This window comes from Caloenas nicobarica, chromosome 7 (genome assembly GCF_036013445.1).
Source record: "Caloenas nicobarica isolate bCalNic1 chromosome 7, bCalNic1.hap1, whole genome shotgun sequence".
NCBI classification, from domain to species: domain Eukaryota; kingdom Metazoa; phylum Chordata; class Aves; order Columbiformes; family Columbidae; genus Caloenas; species Caloenas nicobarica.
Window position 1 is genome coordinate 37,810,853 of NC_088251.1, and position 21,107 is coordinate 37,831,959.

The 21,107-nt window shown below is 41.4% G+C and overlaps 1 protein-coding gene across 1 annotated transcript in view; it reads right to left on the bottom strand.

Annotated features, from left to right (window-relative positions):
* PCDH15 (protocadherin related 15) overlaps positions 1-21,107 on the bottom strand; it is a 340,270-nt gene that overhangs the window by 110,754 nt on the left and 208,409 nt on the right. The window contains exon 19 of the mRNA XM_065638430.1: positions 10,303-10,431. Within this exon, the coding sequence (XP_065494502.1) occupies positions 10,303-10,431 (129 nt within the window). The remainder of the gene's footprint in view (positions 1-10,302; positions 10,432-21,107) is intronic.

Consider the following 21,107-nt stretch of genomic DNA (forward strand, 5'->3'; position numbering starts at 1 on the left):
CCAACGCATCACGCAAGGCGCTCAACCACAACTCGTCCTCACTGATTTGCACATAAAAAGCACAGTGAGAGTCTTGAAGCTTCAGGAGGTAAAGGGCCACTGGACGAGAGCAGATCTTAAAAGGAGCTACGGATCACTTTACAGGCAGAAATCTCTTCACGGCCTTGCAGATGTTGCTCACACAAGAAAATCTGGCTTTGTAGAGGCAGCAGAAACAGCAAGCAAGATTGCTGTAGGCAACACAGCCTTTAAAGGCCCCAGGGAAGATGGACACCATAGAAATCGAGAAGAAAAAAACCACGACACCAAGAAGAGGGAGCCAGCCAAACGAGGGAAATTTCAAAAGCCACGGAAAAGATCCCAAGACAGGACAATAGTGCCACTGCATCTCAAACCCCGAAGGTGGCGAGAATTTCCTCCAGCACCACTAGCGGCTGAGAGAATCCGAGAGACAGGGCTGCATGCCCTGCATCTGTCACCCCTGCTACACCGCACTACACGGAGGGAAAGGCTTGAAAGACATCCTGATGTCTTGAAAGACGTCGCAGACGCAAAGCCACAGAGCACCTGCTGAAAGGACCGCGCTCTGTACGCCGAGCCACAGCACGCTACACATCCACACCAAGAACCTCCCCCTGATGTTTTGACTCTGCCATCTGCTCCGGACGTTGCTGCTCAGCGCTTTCTCCAACTGCTCCCCAAAAGATTGCTAGGAGGGGTGTCTGCTCTGAGGTCTCTCCAACAACCACTTCCCTTGTGTCTTTTCAGCTGTAACAATGAGATACAAATCACGAATTATTTTTTTGGGCTACACCAACATTCTTAATAATTTCTGCTATTAGGTAAGGTCCATTAGGAGTAAAAAAGATCAAGGCAAACACTGAGCACAGAATTGGCCAGATTTCTCTCTTTTCCCTCATAGCACAGTCTCTGTCTCATCCTTCCTTCAAATCCCTGCACGTTTGATCTTGCTTGTATGCGCAGAGCACATTTCTCCCTGCTATGGTAAGCTAAAGCTGTCAAAGTTGAGGGCAGCACAAGCAATAATCCACATTTCCCAAGACGATCACCCACGCTTCCCCTGCCACAGTGGGATGTCAAGACCAGACCACCGAAGAAGGAATCTATCCATTTCTGCCACATTTTCCTGCTAGAAGATTTTTTTTTTTTTTGCAACCAAAAGGGATTTTCATAGAATCATTTCGGTTGGAAGAGACCGTCAGGATCATTGAGTCCAGTCACGACCTAACCTAAATCTAGCACTAACCCGTGTTCCCAAGGACCTCATTTACTCGTTTTTTAAACCCCTCCAGGGATGGTGACTCCACCACCGCCCTGGGCAGCCTGTCCCAATGCCCGACAGCCCTTTCCTTGAAGCATTTTTTCCTAATATCCCATCTAAACCTCCCCTGGCGCAACTTGAGACTTGTCAGGATAGGGGAACCAGCTTGACACAGGCCTAAGGTAATTTATTTTCTTTAAACTGAGAGCACCTGCAGGAGTATAACTAGACTTAAAGAAAAGAAACAAAACAATCCCTTGCTGACTGGCTCCTCTTGCCAACGCTACAAGAGGTGCAGAAAGATGAGAAGCATATTTCTACCTCTCCGATCATGTTTATTCAGAATTAGGGAAAGCATGTTCCTCTGAAGAGTCTCGAGTAACTACAGCTGTTATTCTAGTAACTCCTCAGATCTACATAACTACCCTCATTTCCATCTCTCACGGGGCTAACTTATAAAGTACTGCACGATAAAACAAACCTGGAAACCCAGGCATAAAAAAGAATCATGACTTTATTTCCCAGAAAATACATCCCGCATTTACTGGAGATACCACAACCTATAGCCTTCATCTGCTGTGCTAAATTTACATTTGCATTACCAAATATGCTTCAGTGTTACTAAGAAACCCTCATGAATATAAACCAACAGTGTTCCAGAGTAACAAATGATCTTCCTCTGTCTCAAACAGCTTGAAAATACAATTCGGGGAGATCTGAATTACCAAAATATCTCTTGAAGGATCATTAACTGGGAAATATAATGACAAGCACTTAAATGTCAACAATATTAATTATACCATTATCATTCTTTTCAAAAGAAACCACCTACTAACATCCACAGCTCTCGCAAACAATGGGTGACAAGAGGATTTAGGCAGGTTAATTGAGGGTTTATGTTCGGACCTGCTGGAGCTGGAAAACAGCAAAATGAGGCAGGATGGTGTTATTCACACGTGTCTATAAAGCGGAGGCAAACGTGACAGGTATCTCCTCATTAAAGCTGCAAGCTGAAACACTTTTAAATATCACTTTGCCACCAACCTCACTTCCTCCAGATTAAATTTTGCTGCAGGGACAGAAGTTCCACCTCAACAAAAGCTCCTGATCTCCGTTGGCCTCTCCAGTACTCCAGCTTCAGGGAGGGATGAAACTGTGTTGCAGGATACAAAGGATGCTGCTGGTGGGAGTTGCGTTATTGTTTTCGTGGAGGATAACATCATCTTTTATTATTATGGGCTTAACGGATTTATTATTATGGGTTTAATTTTTTATTATTATTATGGGTTTAAAAGATTCCCAAGCCCCTCAATTGTGTCAAATAGCAAATCAAGTGTGAGTGGGAGTGCTAAATTGGATTTTGTACTTGTTTTTCAGGGAGATTATTGTTTGTGCTCATAGGACAAAATCAACATCTCTCAGATGCAGTAAGAGGCCACCGATATTTGAAACGTTTCTGACCTCCTGGCATTTATTGAAAAATATTTTAAGGAGGGAAAAATCAGTCCTCCATAACAGTTTGGAATTTTTCTTCCCCGTCTTTCGGAATGGCTTTTCCTCTCTTTCATTTCTTTTTGCCTGCATTTACAGTCTTTCATTTTCCTATTTCATTTGGAACACGCTCTAAGCGAAGGAAAAGATTAGAAGGTACCAACAATTTTGAAAGACTTCTGTCAGCTGGACTCAATGTCAAAATAAGGAAACGAGGCAATACTTTTGTCCTCCCAGCGCTGTCAGCAGTTTCACACAGTTTGATTAATAAACGCTGCTCCTAAACACACGTGGCATCGCTGCACGCCCAGGACAGACGGCTGCAAAACTCCCTGGCAGCCCCAAAACCTCCGAGAGTTCATTTCTGCAGAATGTCCTACAAAACTGACATTCAAATTACATTATTCATATAGAGAAAAAAGAAATCTTTTGCAGACGTGCAGGATTAAAGGACTGCAGGGTTTGTACAAGTTTCAGATAAGGAATGATATAATGCTTTTATTCTGTGCTCATGCTCAAGCAGAAGTTGACAGCAGGCTTTTTAACTTGATTCTGCTATATAATTTCTGACATGCCACAAACTTAACGTTACACTGCAATAAAAGACAGAGACTTAGTTATAATGTGTGATAAATCTTAAATGTTCCAAATTATTGGCCTGCAAACAATGACATGGTGAAGAAAGGTAATATAAAGAATATATAATAAAATTGGACATTGTAATATCAGGAGGCAAATTCAGTGATCTGTCACTGGCTGGTCAGTCTGATTGGATGTAGCTGGTTGAAAAAGAAATGGAGAGGCAAAAATGCAACTCAGAGGCAGCATCCTCACATTTTGAAATTTCAAGGCAACCGCTACTTCTTTAAGAGCACAAATTAGTGCCCTACACACACATGCTTTTGTAAAACGCTACAGCTTTTGTGTACACCCTCCAGGAACTTTTTAAAATAAAAAGTACCTTATTGAACTAACAAGTCATACCAGCTTATAATTTTTTTCTCCTAACTACACTTAGAATAATTTGTTAGGGTAAAGGTAGCACGTGTTAAATTTTCAACTGCTGACAGATTTTAGCCACTAGACAAGACGGCAAAACCTTTGATAACTACTTTCATAATCAATGCTAATTCCAGTGCATCTGGAGGGTTAGTTCGGAAACCAGTTCAACGTGACAGTAAATAAAACGATGCAGTAAGAACAATTAAATGCTACGAGCAAATAAAAATTAAAACAAACGAAAATTGGAAAGCTCATGGCAGCAAACCCATGATTTAATGGACTGGTGAACCCTCTATAAAATCATACTGTAACACTTAAAAATAGATAAGCCGTCTTTAGTCTGGCATGCAACCAAATCCTAAATTTAGAGACTTCCACCACCTGTTTTTACTTGAAAGATGATTAGAACTTTTTGCTTTTATGATACGTTCTTTGGCAATGATATGATCAAGACAATTCAGAGACTAAACCAATACATATACTAGCAAAAATAAACCCCAAAACTTTCTAAATCACAGATGAAATGTATTTCTATGGTTAAAAATCTTCACATTTAGCTGGGCTCCCAAACATTTCTCTGATATGTTAGTCCATTTTAAAGTCATCTTTGCCGTTTCTCTAGACTGCTGGCTCTCCTCATAAACCCATCTAATTAGAGAACATTAGAATCAGAATCTGAGCTGGAACACCAGAGCCAACATTTGGATTTGAAACTCCTTATGTCGCCGGTCAGACTCTTAAAGTTCGATTGTGTTCTGTTGTCTTCTCTTGATCACAGCAGAATACTTAAAGGAAATTAGTTTTCTTGTATCAGTCACAGCTACGAAGGCCACAAGGTCTGAATATCAGAAAAAAGTGAGACGCCTGACATGTAGCATAAGAAAACTCCCCAACTTCTTCTACCAGACAGTCTTGAAAAAAGGAATCGCTAATCTAGACAACTGTTCAAGCCACAGAAGAACATTTCTAATGAGAGACTGCAGTCAAAAGTCAGCAGGCCCAATAGAAAACATTCTCATCTGTGAGCTCAGGAAAACCATCGTTTCTTAGCCCAGTCACAGAAATCTGAACGGCCCAATCTAAACGAACAGAATCAGCCATCAAAATACTAAATGGGCAGGTATTAGGGACTTGAAGCCACTGATTCAGAAGGTTTAGGATGGCATGAGGCTGAAATAGATGAAAGGGCTTAAAACCACGCTGAGATGCGAGGGTCAAGCAGACAAAACCAGGAATGCCTTCCATACAATGTCCCCGGACTCTCAATGATCAACTGCCACGAACGCGAAAATGGTCAAAATGTTCCTTTGATAACAAGTATCAAAATTTCCACCGCATTAAAGCACAAATGTTATCAACCTGAAGACAACGATGTGAATTAATGCACAAATATAATTCTGGAAGCAGGAAAGAAAAGAGCACAACTTTTGAAATCCATCTCATTTAAAAAGTCACCCCATTTACCACGTCATGGGTGACAAGGAGCTTTTTAAACCTATTTGATGTGTGTCTTAAGCTCACCTAAGTTCACCCAGCTGCTCTAAAGCTGAGTGAGTGCGGCTGCAGCCTCGCGCTGCAAAATACCTCCAGGAATTATAAAACCTTTCGGGGTGTCAGCAGAAAGAAGCTAATCCTGCTTAGCACTGGCGGTCTAAAATGGAAAAAAATTGCAGAAGTCTAAGACTGCATCTATTTCTTCTCATGTCACAGGTTTGGACTTGAAATCGTGACATCTGTCTTGTTTTAAAGAGGCTGAAGGAATTTGTCTGTTAACGAACAGGTGAAAATCCAACTAGAAGGACATGGGATGACGAGATCGACTTCAGCCGTGGCTGTCATTTCATTTCTTTTCTTTTCACCGTCTAAGTAGAGCTGCAGCCTTTGGTAATTATTATGGCGGCTAATTATAAAATCTAAGAGACTACGAGGGGAAAGGAACAGCAAATTAAGTTAAAATATAGAGTGAACACTATTCATAGAAGTTACCATTTCCTGCATTTCTCATCCTTCTTACACATCCCCGTCGAGGTCAGAAAGAAGATAGGAAATATCCTCCCCTCCGCATGTCTTGTCGACACGAAACTATGAAAGTCTTCGTGTCACCAGCATCCCCGCGAGGATCTGAAGGGCGATGGTGCTGACAGCCCCACTACCGGCCTCCCTAACCTACCACGCAGACAATTTCTTAATAAGCACGAAACCACTACGGCCTTGGATCAAAACGACCTTGTGATGATCCAATCGTTCCTAAGAAACTACATGGAAGTTAGGGAAATGAGCACAAACAGAAGCTCAAGGATAAGAGCTGATCAGCTCTTTTACAGATGCACACGTTGCGACCAGAAAGACAAAAGGCTGAATTTCCCCTGGTTGTGGTCCGCCTGCCATGTCACCATTCTCCCATTTTAAATTCTGATAAATTTTTTATGGATTCTGACTTCAGAATCCTAGCTGCTCAAATTATTTTTACATATATTAGATGAATTCATAAGAGGTTGTTAGGTAATGTATTATGCAGCAAGCAGTAGTCACAGACTCTCTCTGGGTATCTGGGATTTAGTTCAGGGGTTGTGATTTTACTCTTCCCCAAGGTCTTAATTCCCTTCCCTCACAGACTGTCCTCTCCTGCAAATACATCTCTCTTTTTTCTGGTCTTGTCCTTTTTCCTCCACCTCTAATTTTCCTACAACTTGTCTGAAGGTTCAGGAGACCTGAGAATTTAATTTCAGAAGCTGGTATTTTTAATTCAGGTAAGGTGTAATCTACAGTGCAGGCTGTGGGAAATCGTACCCTGTTCTACGAGCCTTCACGCAGAAAACATGACAATGGTGATTCAGCTGAAGCCAGATTCCTTTTTAGACTTTTAACAACAAAATACAACAAAAAACCAGTTTTCCTTTATACGGAAACACAGAATCACGTAGTTGTAAAGGATCCCCAGAGGTCATTTAGTCCAACACAATCAGCCTTACTGACACCTGTGAAATTTAAACTGGGTTTTAAATCACGAGACTTGTGGAGTTTACCACCTCATGAATTTAAACACAAACAGAAGCCTGGAAGAATTTGCTGATACTCACAGACAGAAAGCTCTGTTAGGAAATTGGTGTCATAATTACAGTTGATTAGCATTCAGAAGTGACAGTTTGCTTCTTTACACAATACCTGTAACACGCTTCTATCCCATTAAAAGCAAATGTCTAGAATCAGTAGGCTGGTGCCATATAGTGCATCTCTCTCTCTCTCGCTTGTTTTGAAGTTCTGCCTTGCTCTGTTCTGTAGCGGAGAGATGCTGCTGAATATATACCACAAGTACGAATTTCCATTTATTACGTAAATAGAAAATTATAATATCTCCATTGTACAGTACAATCGAAGGACATCCTCCAAAGCTCGCTTTTCCAATCGGTAGAATATCTCCACCCTCAAGAGCAACTGACTTTCTTGAAGCATTTGGTTTCTTATTTAAAAAAATCAGCAGCTGACAGAGGTATTACACACGCTGCTTGCAAATCGCGCTCATTACTGGAGCTTAATTATACTGTCTCCATTTCAGGAAAGATCGAAGGTCCAGTGATACTTGAACATGTGATAGGGGTTAGTTTGTCCACCGCCAGGTAATTCTTCATCCATATTTTCCTTCTCATTTCCTCTCATGTCCCTATCTCGTCTTGACACCAACATGTCCACGTTGGCAATTTCAAACAGCACTGATCAGTGACACAAAAATACTCCTACAATAAACAAATGATGAGTGGGTGTGAAAGGATCTGGGTAAATACAGTAAAACCGGTGAATAAAAACTACATCAAGCAATTCGTTTCCTCTCCTGGGCCCTATCAGGTCAAGAGCTCCTTATTTAACCCCAGACTGTGTTTTTAAGGTCTGTGGCAGGAATTATTCATGGGAGTGTTTGACCTAATTAATTTAGACCCTCTAATTACTTAGAAGCTTACCTGGTTTAGGGGAGAGGGAACAAAAAGAAGGTTTGGAATGGATGAGCAGACAAAAGACATGAAGTTTTGTCTTCAGTCTCAGGAGAGGAAAGAAAAAGCCCGTATAGAAAGTCAAGAACAGGGAAAACATTTCAACAGCTGTTCACGTGTCATCTAGACTACTTCTAACATTTTCATGTCAGTACTGATAAATTCATTACAGCTTTCCAGTTCTACTTATTGACATGATCGAATATATCCCCAGACTTGCCAGCATTACTATCATGTCAACTGGCAATTGTAAAAAATCTTAAAAAAATTAAAAAAGTAAAAGAATAAAAACGTAGCTGCTGCTAATAATCAAACCATATAATAATTGATTTTGGTGGATGTTGCATGAATAAAAACTGAAAAAACAGGCTTGCCAGTCAGCAGCTTAGTTCTTAGAAGTGAAAACACACGGCAAATAAGGACTACTTTCTTTTACCAGGCGATTTGCATCTAAAATAGGCCTTTCTATTTTAACCGCGCTACAGCTTCGGTACAAAATGTATTCCCATAGAAACCTCTCCCATATCTACTGTGGTTCTATCGCACCGTGAAGCACAACACTACCACTCAAGCTATTGCAGTTTGTAAAGAAGGAAATCCTCAAACAACCTAAATGCTCATCAGCCTTATTTCAATAAACTTAGAAAGGCCAGTAAAAAATTCCAAATGCCCAGATGAGTCTCGTGTTTGTGAATAGGGAACAGTAGAAATTACATTCAGTATTTGTGCTCTAAAGAGAAAGCTTTTTCCATCCAGAGACTGGGAATTAGGGCTGGTGATAAACACGACAATAAATGATATAAACAGTTTCTGTCATTCCATAACTATGAATAAGCTATCACAAGGCTTCATTAAATAATTTCACTTGAACACAATGTAGAAATTATACCAATTTGTAAGACCGAGAGGTTCTGTTGCAATAACTTGTCGTATTTTATAGTTCCATCTAAGCTAAAAATAGAGCCAATCTAATGTTTGAGAACATTATTGCACCTTGAGGGCACCCAGCAAAACACAAAGTGGATTTTAAAGATATTTGGTACTGATTTGAAATATCATGTCTGTACATTTCAGGATGCAAAATGAAAAACGACCACATAAGATGAACGCAACGACAAAAACCAAAGCAATAACTTTTCGATCTAGGGAAACGGATTTAATTGCAGGGATCCTAATTTCTGTACGTACGAGGGTTCAAAACAGCTTTTGATGTGGCTGATTATTTCAGGCTAGCATGACAAAATTAAGCTTTGGGAAAACAGTAATCTTCACCGATGCTGATAAAAGTTATTTTCCTTGAAAATGCCACCTGACGTGGCCACGTTGAGAGCAGCACCCACCTTTCATGCCAGCAGGTTCTGCAAGCAGAGCACAGACACACGGGGAACCACTTCGGTACAACTGCAAATGGAACTGTCCTGAAAAAGCCTCCAAAACCTAAAGTGTAACTTGGACCGAAGCAAACTCCATGAACAAGTAACAAAATTGGAAGGAAATACAAACCTATCCCAAATAAGCCTTTTTTTTTTTTTTTTTTTTAAATTTATAAATACCAGAAAGCCACTGAAGTTCACTCAAACCCCACAAAAATAACAAGACGGACAACAGACGAGAAAAGCTGATGGATGTCTTACTGAATTATGTAAATTTGGAAAGAAACATGGTTATTATGGTTATATGCTACCCAATCCAGTTCCCGTACTACCCAAAATGCCCTATTCTTTTTATTGATATGGTTGCTACTGCAATGAAAGGCAGATTTTTCACCTGAATTCCTGAAAACAAAACGTGCTTCCAAATTCATCTTTTACCTACAGCTTATATTGCATCCAACCCGTTGCTGACGGAAATATGAAATATTCAACTACTAGTTGGGAAAAAAAAAGCAACTCGTGCTTTCTTTTCTCACCTGATGTTAGGAAAAACCGACTGCCAAAAAAAAGAGTCTGTTTCAAGTGACTGAATCTGCATTTGGTAGCCCAGAAGACCCATATACGTTATAAACATTTACACAGCTTCACAGCACTCAAATTAACAATACTCCAAGCACAATCTGTTTTTATGACAAGTAATCAATTATTTCAGTCAGCAGTTTAACTGTTTTTCATCTTAATGGCCTTAAAGTTTTCTATACGCGTCACAATTTTGCATCCATATGCATCACTTGTTCGGTATGTTAGAAAAATATTTTAAAACAAATAAGTAAGAGTATAAAGAGCTGGCGATAACGTTGTAACATTGTAAAACTGTTATAAGCAAACTTTTACAGTGGTGTGCGTCTTCAAAATCAGTCTTCTAATGTGCTATTTTTAAATGAAAAAGCCTTTTTAGCTATTAAGAGGGAAATTGATTCCGTATTTTGAAACCCAAAAGACGACTTTGTTACCGTAAATGTATCTGACAACAAACAATTTGCATATAAACCTAAGACATTTTGATGCAAGTTTGTCTAAGGTACAATTATTTTGTCGCCTTCCCTAATAGTCTGGACAGTTTGGGTAATAAAATCAACAATTTAACTCTGCACAGTTGATAACTTACCCTTACTTGACCAACAAAAGCATTGGCTTCCTCCTCCTGAACAGACAGGTTTTTTGGTAGAAACATATCAAAAACGGGTCCGTTGTCATTTACATCCGTTACCACTATATTAACAGTAGCAGTTGAGGTCTACAGAGGAAAATAAAATGATGAACAAATTACCTTTATTTTACAATTTCACAGATGACAACTGATCAGCAACCTTATTGCTATGTATTACAGAATCACAGGTAAACAGCTTATCCATTTTCTTTCCACGTTTTTGTGAAACAGGAGGTATTAGTCATTTGAAGAGTTTATTATTACATTTCTCATAAGATAAAACAGACTTGAAGCTGAATAATGCATTAGTGATGCACAAAGGACATCAGATACATTTTTTTTTCTTATACGGTGACTTAAGGATTTTCATTCTGAGTGGGTGGAAAAAAGCTTGAAATATAAAAATTGGCCAAACCCATAAATTCGAGAAAGAAATGACCGATTTTACTAACGGAAATATGCGAGTGTGACGATTAGATGGGGTGATCAGTCAGCCCATTAGCTGGCACAATCACGCCCCGTGGTTGGCTCTGGATCATCCCCCACCCGCATCAGACTTAACACGCCGAGAGGTGCCCAGTGGGAGCAGCATCGTTAACTGTATTTAACACATATAACATTTCAACAAAACACGTCTGTGCTCCCTACTGGAATCTTCTATCCAAAGCAAAGCCATTGGAGAGCGAAATGCTTTGTCTGCAGATCTTCACGGCCTGAGTCAGATGATGCCTTTTCACTAGTGCTGCACACCCAGTGTTTCAGGCTCAAAACACCACGCTAGCATATTGGATACGGTATTGTATTTTAAATCAATTTGACGAATGCTAACACCTTTGCTATCAGAGATATTTTAATTCCATAAATTCAAATCTGGCGTAACAGCAAGTACCATTACAAACTGTCGCTGCAGGCTTAAGATCATAATAGAAACAGATAGACCAGTTAACACTAGCTACTTTGTTAGTTATTTCGGAATACACGTAAGCATTGGCATCTCCGCTCCATCCTTCAAGTTTAACAGCCTTGAGCTGAGGTGAAATCCCTCAGTTTGAGCCTCATGAATTTACATGTCGTGGCAAGAGCAACAAAAACATGCCTTTGTTTTATACCTTCTAAATATAAAACTGGAAGAGCTGAGGCCAGCGGTGCGAGTTTCTGTGGCCTTGGACACAGGTGGCGAAGAGAAGGAACGATGCTCTTCATGCGCTCGGGAAAAGAGAAGCACTGCTGGGCAAAACCCACGGGGAGGAAAGCTGAAAGGATACAGCGGGAACCAGAGCAGAGCAGCACAGACAGCGTGGGGAGGCTGCGCCGTCCTCCCCGGGAGCAGGACGCACCAGTACGACAGCAGCGTGAACCGCGGGTGAGATAGAGCAGGGGACGGGCAGGATAACCCGCTATGGGAACTCGGTGTCTACGGAGGCTTCCTGCAGTGTTTCATTTAGCTCACATGCAAAGAAAATACAATTATTTTATAAATAGATCCTGTTAGACAAGTATGCTAATATGTGAGAAGTAAACACGTGCGGCGTTTAACGCTTTCTTGCTGCAGGCTGCTGGAGCTGGTTGTCCAGACTTCGTTTTGTACGGTTCCCCCAGGGACAGCAACATCTGTAGTGATGTCTGCGCTGCAGCCACTGCCACTGTGAAATGCAGTGTAAAATCAAACACAGAATATTAAAGCGGCTTTCCTGGGCTACTTTGCATCAAGCTGCATTGGGGGAAATCGCTCTGACGTTACAGTCACAGCAATTACACCGTGCAGATGTGATCCCTGAAAAAGTCCTTGGCTTCAGGCACAAGACTAACCAACTTGTCAGAAAAACGGCACCTCACAGGTTTCCTAGAGAAACCTGTAACCATCCTCCCTTAAAAAACAGCAACAAAAGAAGTGTGAGTGTGTATCTGTCTCTTTGTATGCCTTTTCCAAAACACCTTTGGGTGCAGTTACCTCCCGTGCAACAAACCTCAAGCAGTTTTACATTCTCACAGGTCTCTGCAGGAACTGGCCGCAATAAAGGCAGAATATCACCTCATTTTAATTAAGGGGCGAGCTCCTTCTTTCTGCCACGTGGCAAAAGCACTTGCAAAGGACAACTAATGTACTCAAAAGCTACTCACTCTCTTAATAGTATTGGTCCTGCTTTCATTGCTGTGTCGCCAGTTCAATCTGGTAACTCACTCTCTGCAGGAGAGATCCTCAAACAGGTTGATCTCCTCCACGTTCGGAGTCACAGAATCACAGAATCACAGAATGGTAGGGATTGGAAGGGACCTCAAAAGATCATCTAGTCCAATCCCCAATGCTGCCTCTTTTCACGGCTATAAATCCAGCCCATGTGTTTGCACGGGGTCCCACACGTTCTCCGAGGTGCCACCTGTGCCATCCCTTTGCAATCCCTCTGGATACCGACACGGCCAAGAGCAGATCCCAAACACACACGCGTGGCACAAATAACATCCACACACAATACAGCTCTTTCAGAGAGAGTTTTTCTACAGTTTTTGCGTGGGAGCAAATGTAGAAAACAGATCTGGTCCTCAGGAATCACCATACAATGACTACTTAATACTCAAAAAGAATACAGAATATTTTGAAACAAAAAAAGATGCTTTCAGGCTGGCTTCTTATATTTGCTTATGCTCAGTTATTTGCTAATTGTTTCTGAAACTGCCATTCCCACATTCAATTCCTGTACGGAAAATGTACTTCACAATTTATGCATTATTGCCAACGCAAACCAGCCCAGAACGTTTGCTCTGATACGCAACGCACACTGCATGTGAATCAGTCTTCCGAAGCTAACTGGATTCCACAGAACACAGGGTAATAAAAACTCCTAGATTTAATAAACTGACAGAAATACGGCATTCAAAACACTGGCTTAAGACAGTGAGTGCTGCTCATTTTGGAAATACGTTTTCCTATTCAAGAGAATTTTAAGGGGATGTGTCTTATAATCTGATGATGCTGAATCAATCCACAGCCGCCAAAACACGCCCTTGCATCTGAGAACTTCTGAATCAAGTGCTGAAAGTAAAATCTCTTGCAGGTCTAACTTTTGCACAGCAATGAATGCCAGTGGGCAGGAGCTCATATACTTATTTTAGATAAACACAGCACCAGGTTCTGAGGAACTCTTACCAGCATTTCTCCCTAACGATGGTGTTTCTCCAAACCCAAGGGACTCTCTGCTCTGGAAGCTATTAACAACGGCACCCTGCAGCAATGCTTTTATGTTTGGCACAAAGAAAAAGGGGACTTTCTTCGCTTCAAGCCTTCCTGAAACCCAGTCATCATGATATTATTAGAAACACAGAGCTTACTGGAATGCTGGACTAAGTCAAGAAGAGGTCACTGGAAGAAGTACCAAAGGAGACCCCGGTTTCACCTCGGAGGACACAGCGGAGGCAGCAGGGAGGGCTGAGCTCTGCTTAACACAACCTGGATTTTGAGATAAATCTTAGGATGCTTTTGAACGTTTTTATCAATAATGTAGAGCCCTGGTAGCTTCTCTCCATGAGGACAAAAATAAGAGCGTTTCAGCGTGAAGCAGCAGAAGTGTTTTCCAGCCACCGCGCTCTGGTTTGTCTTCACGCTGCAGACGGGTACTGGGAACATGCTCTCAGCACTCCCTGCGTAAGAACGCGCGGAACCAAGTTTTTGATGCTTTTTTGTCATTAGATAGGGGTTATGTGAAAAAAGGAATACATCAACTACCAGTCTGACTTGTGCGTAAGAAGGGTGAGAGTTTTCCTGAGTTATTCTAGAGGTGATTCTGTAACAGAGGACAGGACTTGCCATTGGTGCTGAGGGATTCCGGGTCAGACTAAACCCCCAGACTGATGAGAATAGGAAAAAATCCAAGAGTTCTTGCTTAGCTTAGTTTTGCAAGAAAAAACTGAAGTTTGTAGGGATTTTATAAGAAGCAAGAGAGGGAGACAGCAGAAGAGACATTTGGAATTGTTTTCTAACTCTTCTGTTATCTGAGAATTTCCGAATTTTTCAAATTGATGGCAGTTCTTTTGCTCTATTTAAGCGTCCTGCGTAACCTGGGAGCCAATGCAGCCACACAGGACAGTGCTCCACTTGTTATCGAGTCTCAAGCCATACTTAAACTTTCACTCACTAATTAAAAAGCAATATTTTTTGCAAAGGAATAGTATTTTCTTGAGACGCCAAACAGGAAAACTATTTTATGAAATTGAGTTCTCTGTTCTTCCTTAACTTCTAAGAGTACTAAGATAAGATCCTGTAATAAAACCAACATTTCGAATATTCCTCATTTTTATATTAGCCCAAATTGAGCAAACTATCAGTTGATGAATCCAGTGGCAAGATGACCCCAAGAGCTCTGGGTTTGCAGCAATGCCTCTGTGTTCTCTTCCTTTAATTCAATAAAAACAAACTCCGAAACCGAAAAATAATAAGGAAATACTTGAAGATCTTGCCATTTCATCTGAACACAAGAAACATTTGTTGTCCCACTGTCGGAGCAACTCCAGCCTTTTACATGAAGTCAGTTGGCTGCCTTTATTTCTTTGAGATGCATAAAGCAGCAGTTCTGCCATTACCATCAGAAACCGCTATAATCAAAGATTATTTAATAAAAAAATCAACATTTTTATATCCCCATTAGATGGCTCCAAAGATTTGCCTAAGTTCTCTGCAAGCCACAGCTTAAGACTGACGTGCTATTCTGAAACAGCCTTTTTAGACCACTAGAATAAATGACAGTGGGTTATTCAGAACTGCAGCATGGAGCAGTAGCGGTAACACCACGATCATCCGTCCTGTGGATAATGGAAAAAGTCTCCAGCAACACTAAAAATCACATTGACTGAACAATCATTGCTCCGAAGTTGTGTCTGAGGCTAGCCGTAACCTCTTGTTAGGCTGTCAGCGGAACAGAAAACAAGAAAAAGCGCCCACTGTCACAGAAACCGCCCTTCATTTTCTATGGTATTTGCTTAAATTCTTCTGCCGTGGAAACATCCAGCACACACACACACGCAGAGGTGGCGATGCCTTTAACTTTGTCACGACTCATCAACATTTTTTAAGTCCTTAATGAAAAGCATGAGGAGCTCTAGAAGTAACTCTCACCTTTGACTACCAAAGCAGCAGAAGTTACATTTAATGATAAGTTCCGATTGTGTGCCCGTTTACTTCTGCAAAGCCCGATTTCTTGTCTCGTTAGTCTGAGCAGGGGGCAAAGATAGCTGTATTGTACCCCTCATGGCCTCAAAATCAAAAATAATATTTCATTTTTCTTCATTCAGCGGTTCTCAGACTTCGAGTGCTGTAAGACATATCTGGAGCCTATGTTGCCAGCTCCCTACAAATATTATTGTCTTCTCGGTTTGGCTCTGGTCTTGTACCACTACAAGGTGACCTGCTTATGCCAGACTAAAATCAAGGTCACGCTTGGAACTGCCAGCAGCGTGAAGCAGAGTTTTCCTTGCCAAACCTGGGAAAAATGCATAGAGAAAAAGATGACGTTTGAAGACAAGATGTTTCCAGAAAATCGGCTGTAGCTAGAATCTTTTAATTGGCCTCATTGATTGCATAGACGCAATTTTGTTCATGACAGGCTTCAGAACGAAAGCAGTTTCACAAATTGCTGAAGGAAAGATGAAAAGTTGCCGTGTTTTGCAGAGGATCCTAAAAGAGACAGTAAACTAGCCCTCCCTCCTGAAACAGAGCTGCTGGTTTGCTAAAGCTCCTGACATATGTTTAATTATCACTAAAAGTCTTTAAACAAACTTGAGTGGTTCCCCAAAGTAATGAGGGAGAGACCTAATTCACAACTGGTGCACAGCAACTGAATGGATACTCCTCATGCAAACAAGAGAATACAGTAAGGATAAGAAACTGCCTTGGCTGTTTCCAAATCGGGCATTCCTGCAAAAGATTCATCAAGCATGGTTTGGAAAGGAGTGTTGAAGCTATTACTGGAAATTCATGCAGGGAAAAAAGTAGTACAGCCAAATACCAGGCATCTCCTATTTATCACTGGCCCAAACCATGTTTCCTTCTCTTTTATAACAAACATAAGTCAAACAAAAGATCAACAGCTGCAATTTATAGCTTTCTTAGGGCCACTAAAATAGTTCTTACATGTATAATTCTTCCCTAAGCAATAAACGTAACATCTACATTGTCTCCACAAATATCTTTTGTCCTAAGTATGCCAGGCCCTGATAAAATTATGGATGATAAATTTGAAGGAAATTTCACTTGTGACTTATTTTATTTGTATCCTGCCATTTCAATGGAAGTTGGGAATTGACGAGCGCATTCTATGCCTTGGAGAGGAAACATTCTTAGCTCTGATACCAAGTAAGTTTATTAATTTAGATAAACTCTAAGACAAACACTATCAACTAGTTCGCCAATATTAAGATCTGAGGCAAAGCCCAAGGCTTTATTTGATAGAAAAAGAAACTGTAAACAACGCTTCTGATCTACGTATCAGGACTTATCTATATCCAATTCGAGAAAACGACACTTAAATTATGATAGCCAAAATAATCGCTGCTCTTTACCAAACAGGGGAAATGTCCGCTCAGATCTTAAAATACTGGGAGTGATAAGGACCAGAATAAAATATACGTGACTGACAGGAAAGGTTAATTGCAACGCTGTCCAGGCTCAGCGCTCCAGGAGAGCCGCAGCCTGAAAAGTGACGTTGCTAATAGGAATAATAATAACAACGACTGGTGATGGAGGATGACAATCAAGTGCCCAAGTCGGAGAAAGCGATGGGTAAATATGCACAACTGGCTAAGGCCTTGGTCACTGACCTTTTGGGATGCACTGAAGCTGCACAACCACTACAAACACCGGCCACCGGGCCACGGGGAAGGGGGAGCGTGTTATTCCTTCCCGCTCTGTTCCTATCAGCAAGGGATTTCACACCTTGATTCCTTCCAGTGTAGGGCATGAGGACTTTAAAAGCGGTATCTATCGACCCTCGACACCGCCCCAAGTTCTAAAGAAGAAATGGCCGCCTGGACTGCAAAGAAATTTAGGAGAGAGAAGAGACTGAGGCTGAAGGGAATGACGAGGCTGGAGCTTGTCAATAATTACACTAATGAAAAAAGATCAGGAAGAGCCCGGGGAGGAGGAAAAAGAGAAAAGCTGTCAAACACACAAAAATCAATCCCCCGAACTGAAACCTCACACATCCAAAAATACAAAAGATGGGAATGTCAGTGGGAAAGGAAGAAAAGACCACGTACATTCCAGAAACATCCCTGACAAACACATGGGGCTGCCGGGACAGCTCGCCGTTGTTACGCCAGGGCTCCGACCCCGTGCGTCTATTTGCGGAAGAGAAGGAGTATCCATCTGCTGTCCAAGCAGCTGAAAAGCCCCTCGGTATCCCGGGAATGAAACTTTACTGTTTCCACGAGATGAACAACCCAAATTCAGAGCCTACTGTGTGCTACACATCACCTCCCGTAGTTGGAGGCCAACGTACAAAGTGGGCCAATGTTTGTCGGCAGAGACAAAGCTGCGGGTTGAGGTGCCACAGCTTTATCCATCCGTGATTAAAACACCCACAGCACATCCAGCGCTGCCTGAAAACCAGTCCGCCCAGCTTAGCTCTCCCAGTCTAACTAGAATTCGTGACCACGGTGTTTACTGTCACGACTGCGGTATTACCGTATATACACAGTAAGAGTAATGTACGCTCAGTGTTACAGTATACACTACTGTTATTGAGAACTCTGCTGCAAGATCTATTTTAACATAGTTTTGCTTAAGCTTATTTATTTTGGGATACAAAATGCTTCAGTAATCCCTGGTGCGGAGCTGTTTCTCACCTTAAAATAGTTAAAGTCATCTTTCAAAACAGAATTGCAATCCGCTCAAAATCTTGGATGGAAAACTGAAAAATAGGTTGATCAATCTAGCTCTTTATGCGGATTACTTAAGTCACCCCATCCCTGTTAGCATTTGCAATCAAAGCCTCTACAGGGCTATCACCCATGCAATGCAAGCAGACAAGCTGCACACACACTGGAAGTTCGGGAATCTCCTACAGCTCTCCCCAGTAAAAAAAAAAAAAGATGCACTGAGAAAAGTCTTCGCTCGCAGAGGCAGAAATCTGGCCAAATTCTCCTTGTGCAAACTGAAATGGACAGACTGGATAAAATTTTTAAGGCTTTCTCATGTGAAGTACAGGGCTTGTCGGGAAAATAGTAATAGGCAGCGTTTCTCTTTAGTTACAGTTTGTGTTGCGGAAAAGAAAATAATTTCAGTGGGAGTTCTTTAGAGGAGAAATTACAAACTCATTTCTCTGTTTGTATTGCTCCTTTTCATACATTTAAGAACTATTCCTTCCCACTGCGCCAACAGATCAAAATAAATGTGTTACATTAAGGTGGTATTAAAGTTCCACAGTATGAGCAGATTCCATTGATTTTCTTTTTTTTTTTTTGGCAATCTTATTTAACGGATTACAAAGAGGTCGGTTAAGTAGGAGCCTTTTTTGTACACAAAATCTCCGTTCGGGGAGTGCTTACCAAAAAGAGCGTGCATGCTTTATTCTTGATGGGAAATGAAACTGATATGGGGCAGACACCGGTAACACTTAGAGGAGTAACAGAAAAATCAGCATAACCAATTCATTCTCTGTATGCTATTCAAATCGTAAACCTTTGTCTAAACTACCTTGATCTAGTGCTACCTGTTTGCTCTAAGGAATGTAATTAATTCAAGTGTCACGGGAGATAGATGCTCCAAATTATTAATGATCTACTAAGATGACTGAAACACCCAGGTCTAAATGACACGATGAAACAGAGAGCACTGAAATAAGGCTACTTATGGGTCGCCCTCTTGAAATGCTGGTCTGCTCCGATCACAAACGAGACAGCAAGAAGGAACGTGGCATGGTATTAGTGTCTGTATCAAGAATACAACGGTGTTTATTCTTTCATTGACAGCCTGCATTGATTTAAGCTCCTGTACTGAGCACGGTGCAAACCCATGAGCATTTCAGCCATGGCGCCTCACTTCTGTGCATCAGACATCAGAGGGGAATTTGGAATCCAGTGCTGGGTACCCAGAACTAAATAAAACACACACACACAAGACTTAAAATGTCTTCAAAAATGCCAGTTCAACCCCTGCATTCAGCACTCAGCTGCTCCGAGCCAGCCCAGTTCTCTCTCAGATGGGTCACTTCCATCTCCTCGGGAAATAGGGCCCCAAATCAGATTTTGGGTCTGTAATGCTAAAATTATTCCATTTTTTTTCCTGAAGTGCTCACGGTCTGAGATGAACGGGCAGGATCTTGGATTCATGGATTTCAGAGAAAAGGCTCCCAGAGCTTGGTGGCCTCCGATCTCTCCTATCCAGCGAATCTCAGACTGAACAGCAGAACTTCAAAAGAGCCGACAGACAACAGCTCTTTCTGGACTTCCAAGGTAGTTTAGTGGCCTGGTGATTAAGCCAGACTCCTGGAAAACAGGTTAAGCAAACGTTGAGTCTTCTAAGACGTATAAGAGAATCTGAACGCCCGTCAGTATTTTCTGGGTACCACAAAGAGAGCGTGACAGGGACACTGATGCGGTTGCTCTGCTTCAGCCATCCTAAAAATATAATCAAGGCTGTACTGCCTGGGAGCTTGGGAACAGCCCCTGGCCGACCGACAATTTCATACCGAATTACTGGATCCCAAAGGGCTTTGCAAACTGGGCACCGAGCTGCTCTGTTTTGCCAAGGCTTGGGCAGAAACACATTTCTGAAGTGCTGGGTGAATATTTCCAGAACGAGACATTTGTATTTGGAGGTCTGAATTCTGCGAAAATCACGCAATACACAGTAAGGCAATACAATGGAGCTTCCTGTTTTATCTGTATAAATGAACTGACACACACTTGCATAAGCCAAAAATAAATAGCACAGAAGGCTGCTTCTTTCTTCGAACAAAAGTCATGCATATTTATTCCTAACTTCTCCCTCTGAAATGAAAAGACATGAATTCTTGCCTTGAAATCCGAACCAAACATATCACAACGCGTGAAAACAATTTGAGCTTGATATAGTTTTTTATTTGCGCGTCATTCTTCTGCCCACTAAGTCTCATTACCAGGGAAATAAAAATATTTACTCAATTAATGCATACTTAATTGTCTGCTGTTGTACTGTTAACAGTGATGGGTGCTAGGTCATGTTACTCCAAGGTCGGAGGAAAACCACAAGCCTGTTAATGCTCCAGGTTATAAATCAGAACAACAGCAGCCTGGGAAGCACAGCTGAGCATTTTAAACAATCAGGAGCATCATAAGGCATGAAACGGTGTCAGCCGGGCCACACCACTAAATGGAACGCTGTGCTGCTTAGCGAAGGCATCAGGAGGGCTGTATTAATTTGGATGGAATAAGCAGCCCCCAAAAGTCACAAGGTGTCACCGTGACTGTCACCACACAGCATTAGGCAGTTAAATGAGCCTCAGGGCTCAGAATACAGAAACCTCAGCTACTTAGTGCCATAGCAACATTGTTAAAGTCTCTTAGACCCTTTATTAATGACGCAGGAAAAAAAAGAGCAGAAAAAAAACCCACCAGAAATTTAAGGTGCGAGGGACCACAGACATTTCAAATGAATAAAAAAAGCGTTCAACAGACTTCACGGATGATGATAATGGCTAAAAATCTTTGTTCACAACAGAACTTAGCTGACTAATCTTACTGATATTGAAATGTCTCCAGTACTGTTCACAATTTCTGAAGCAAATTCACTGGCT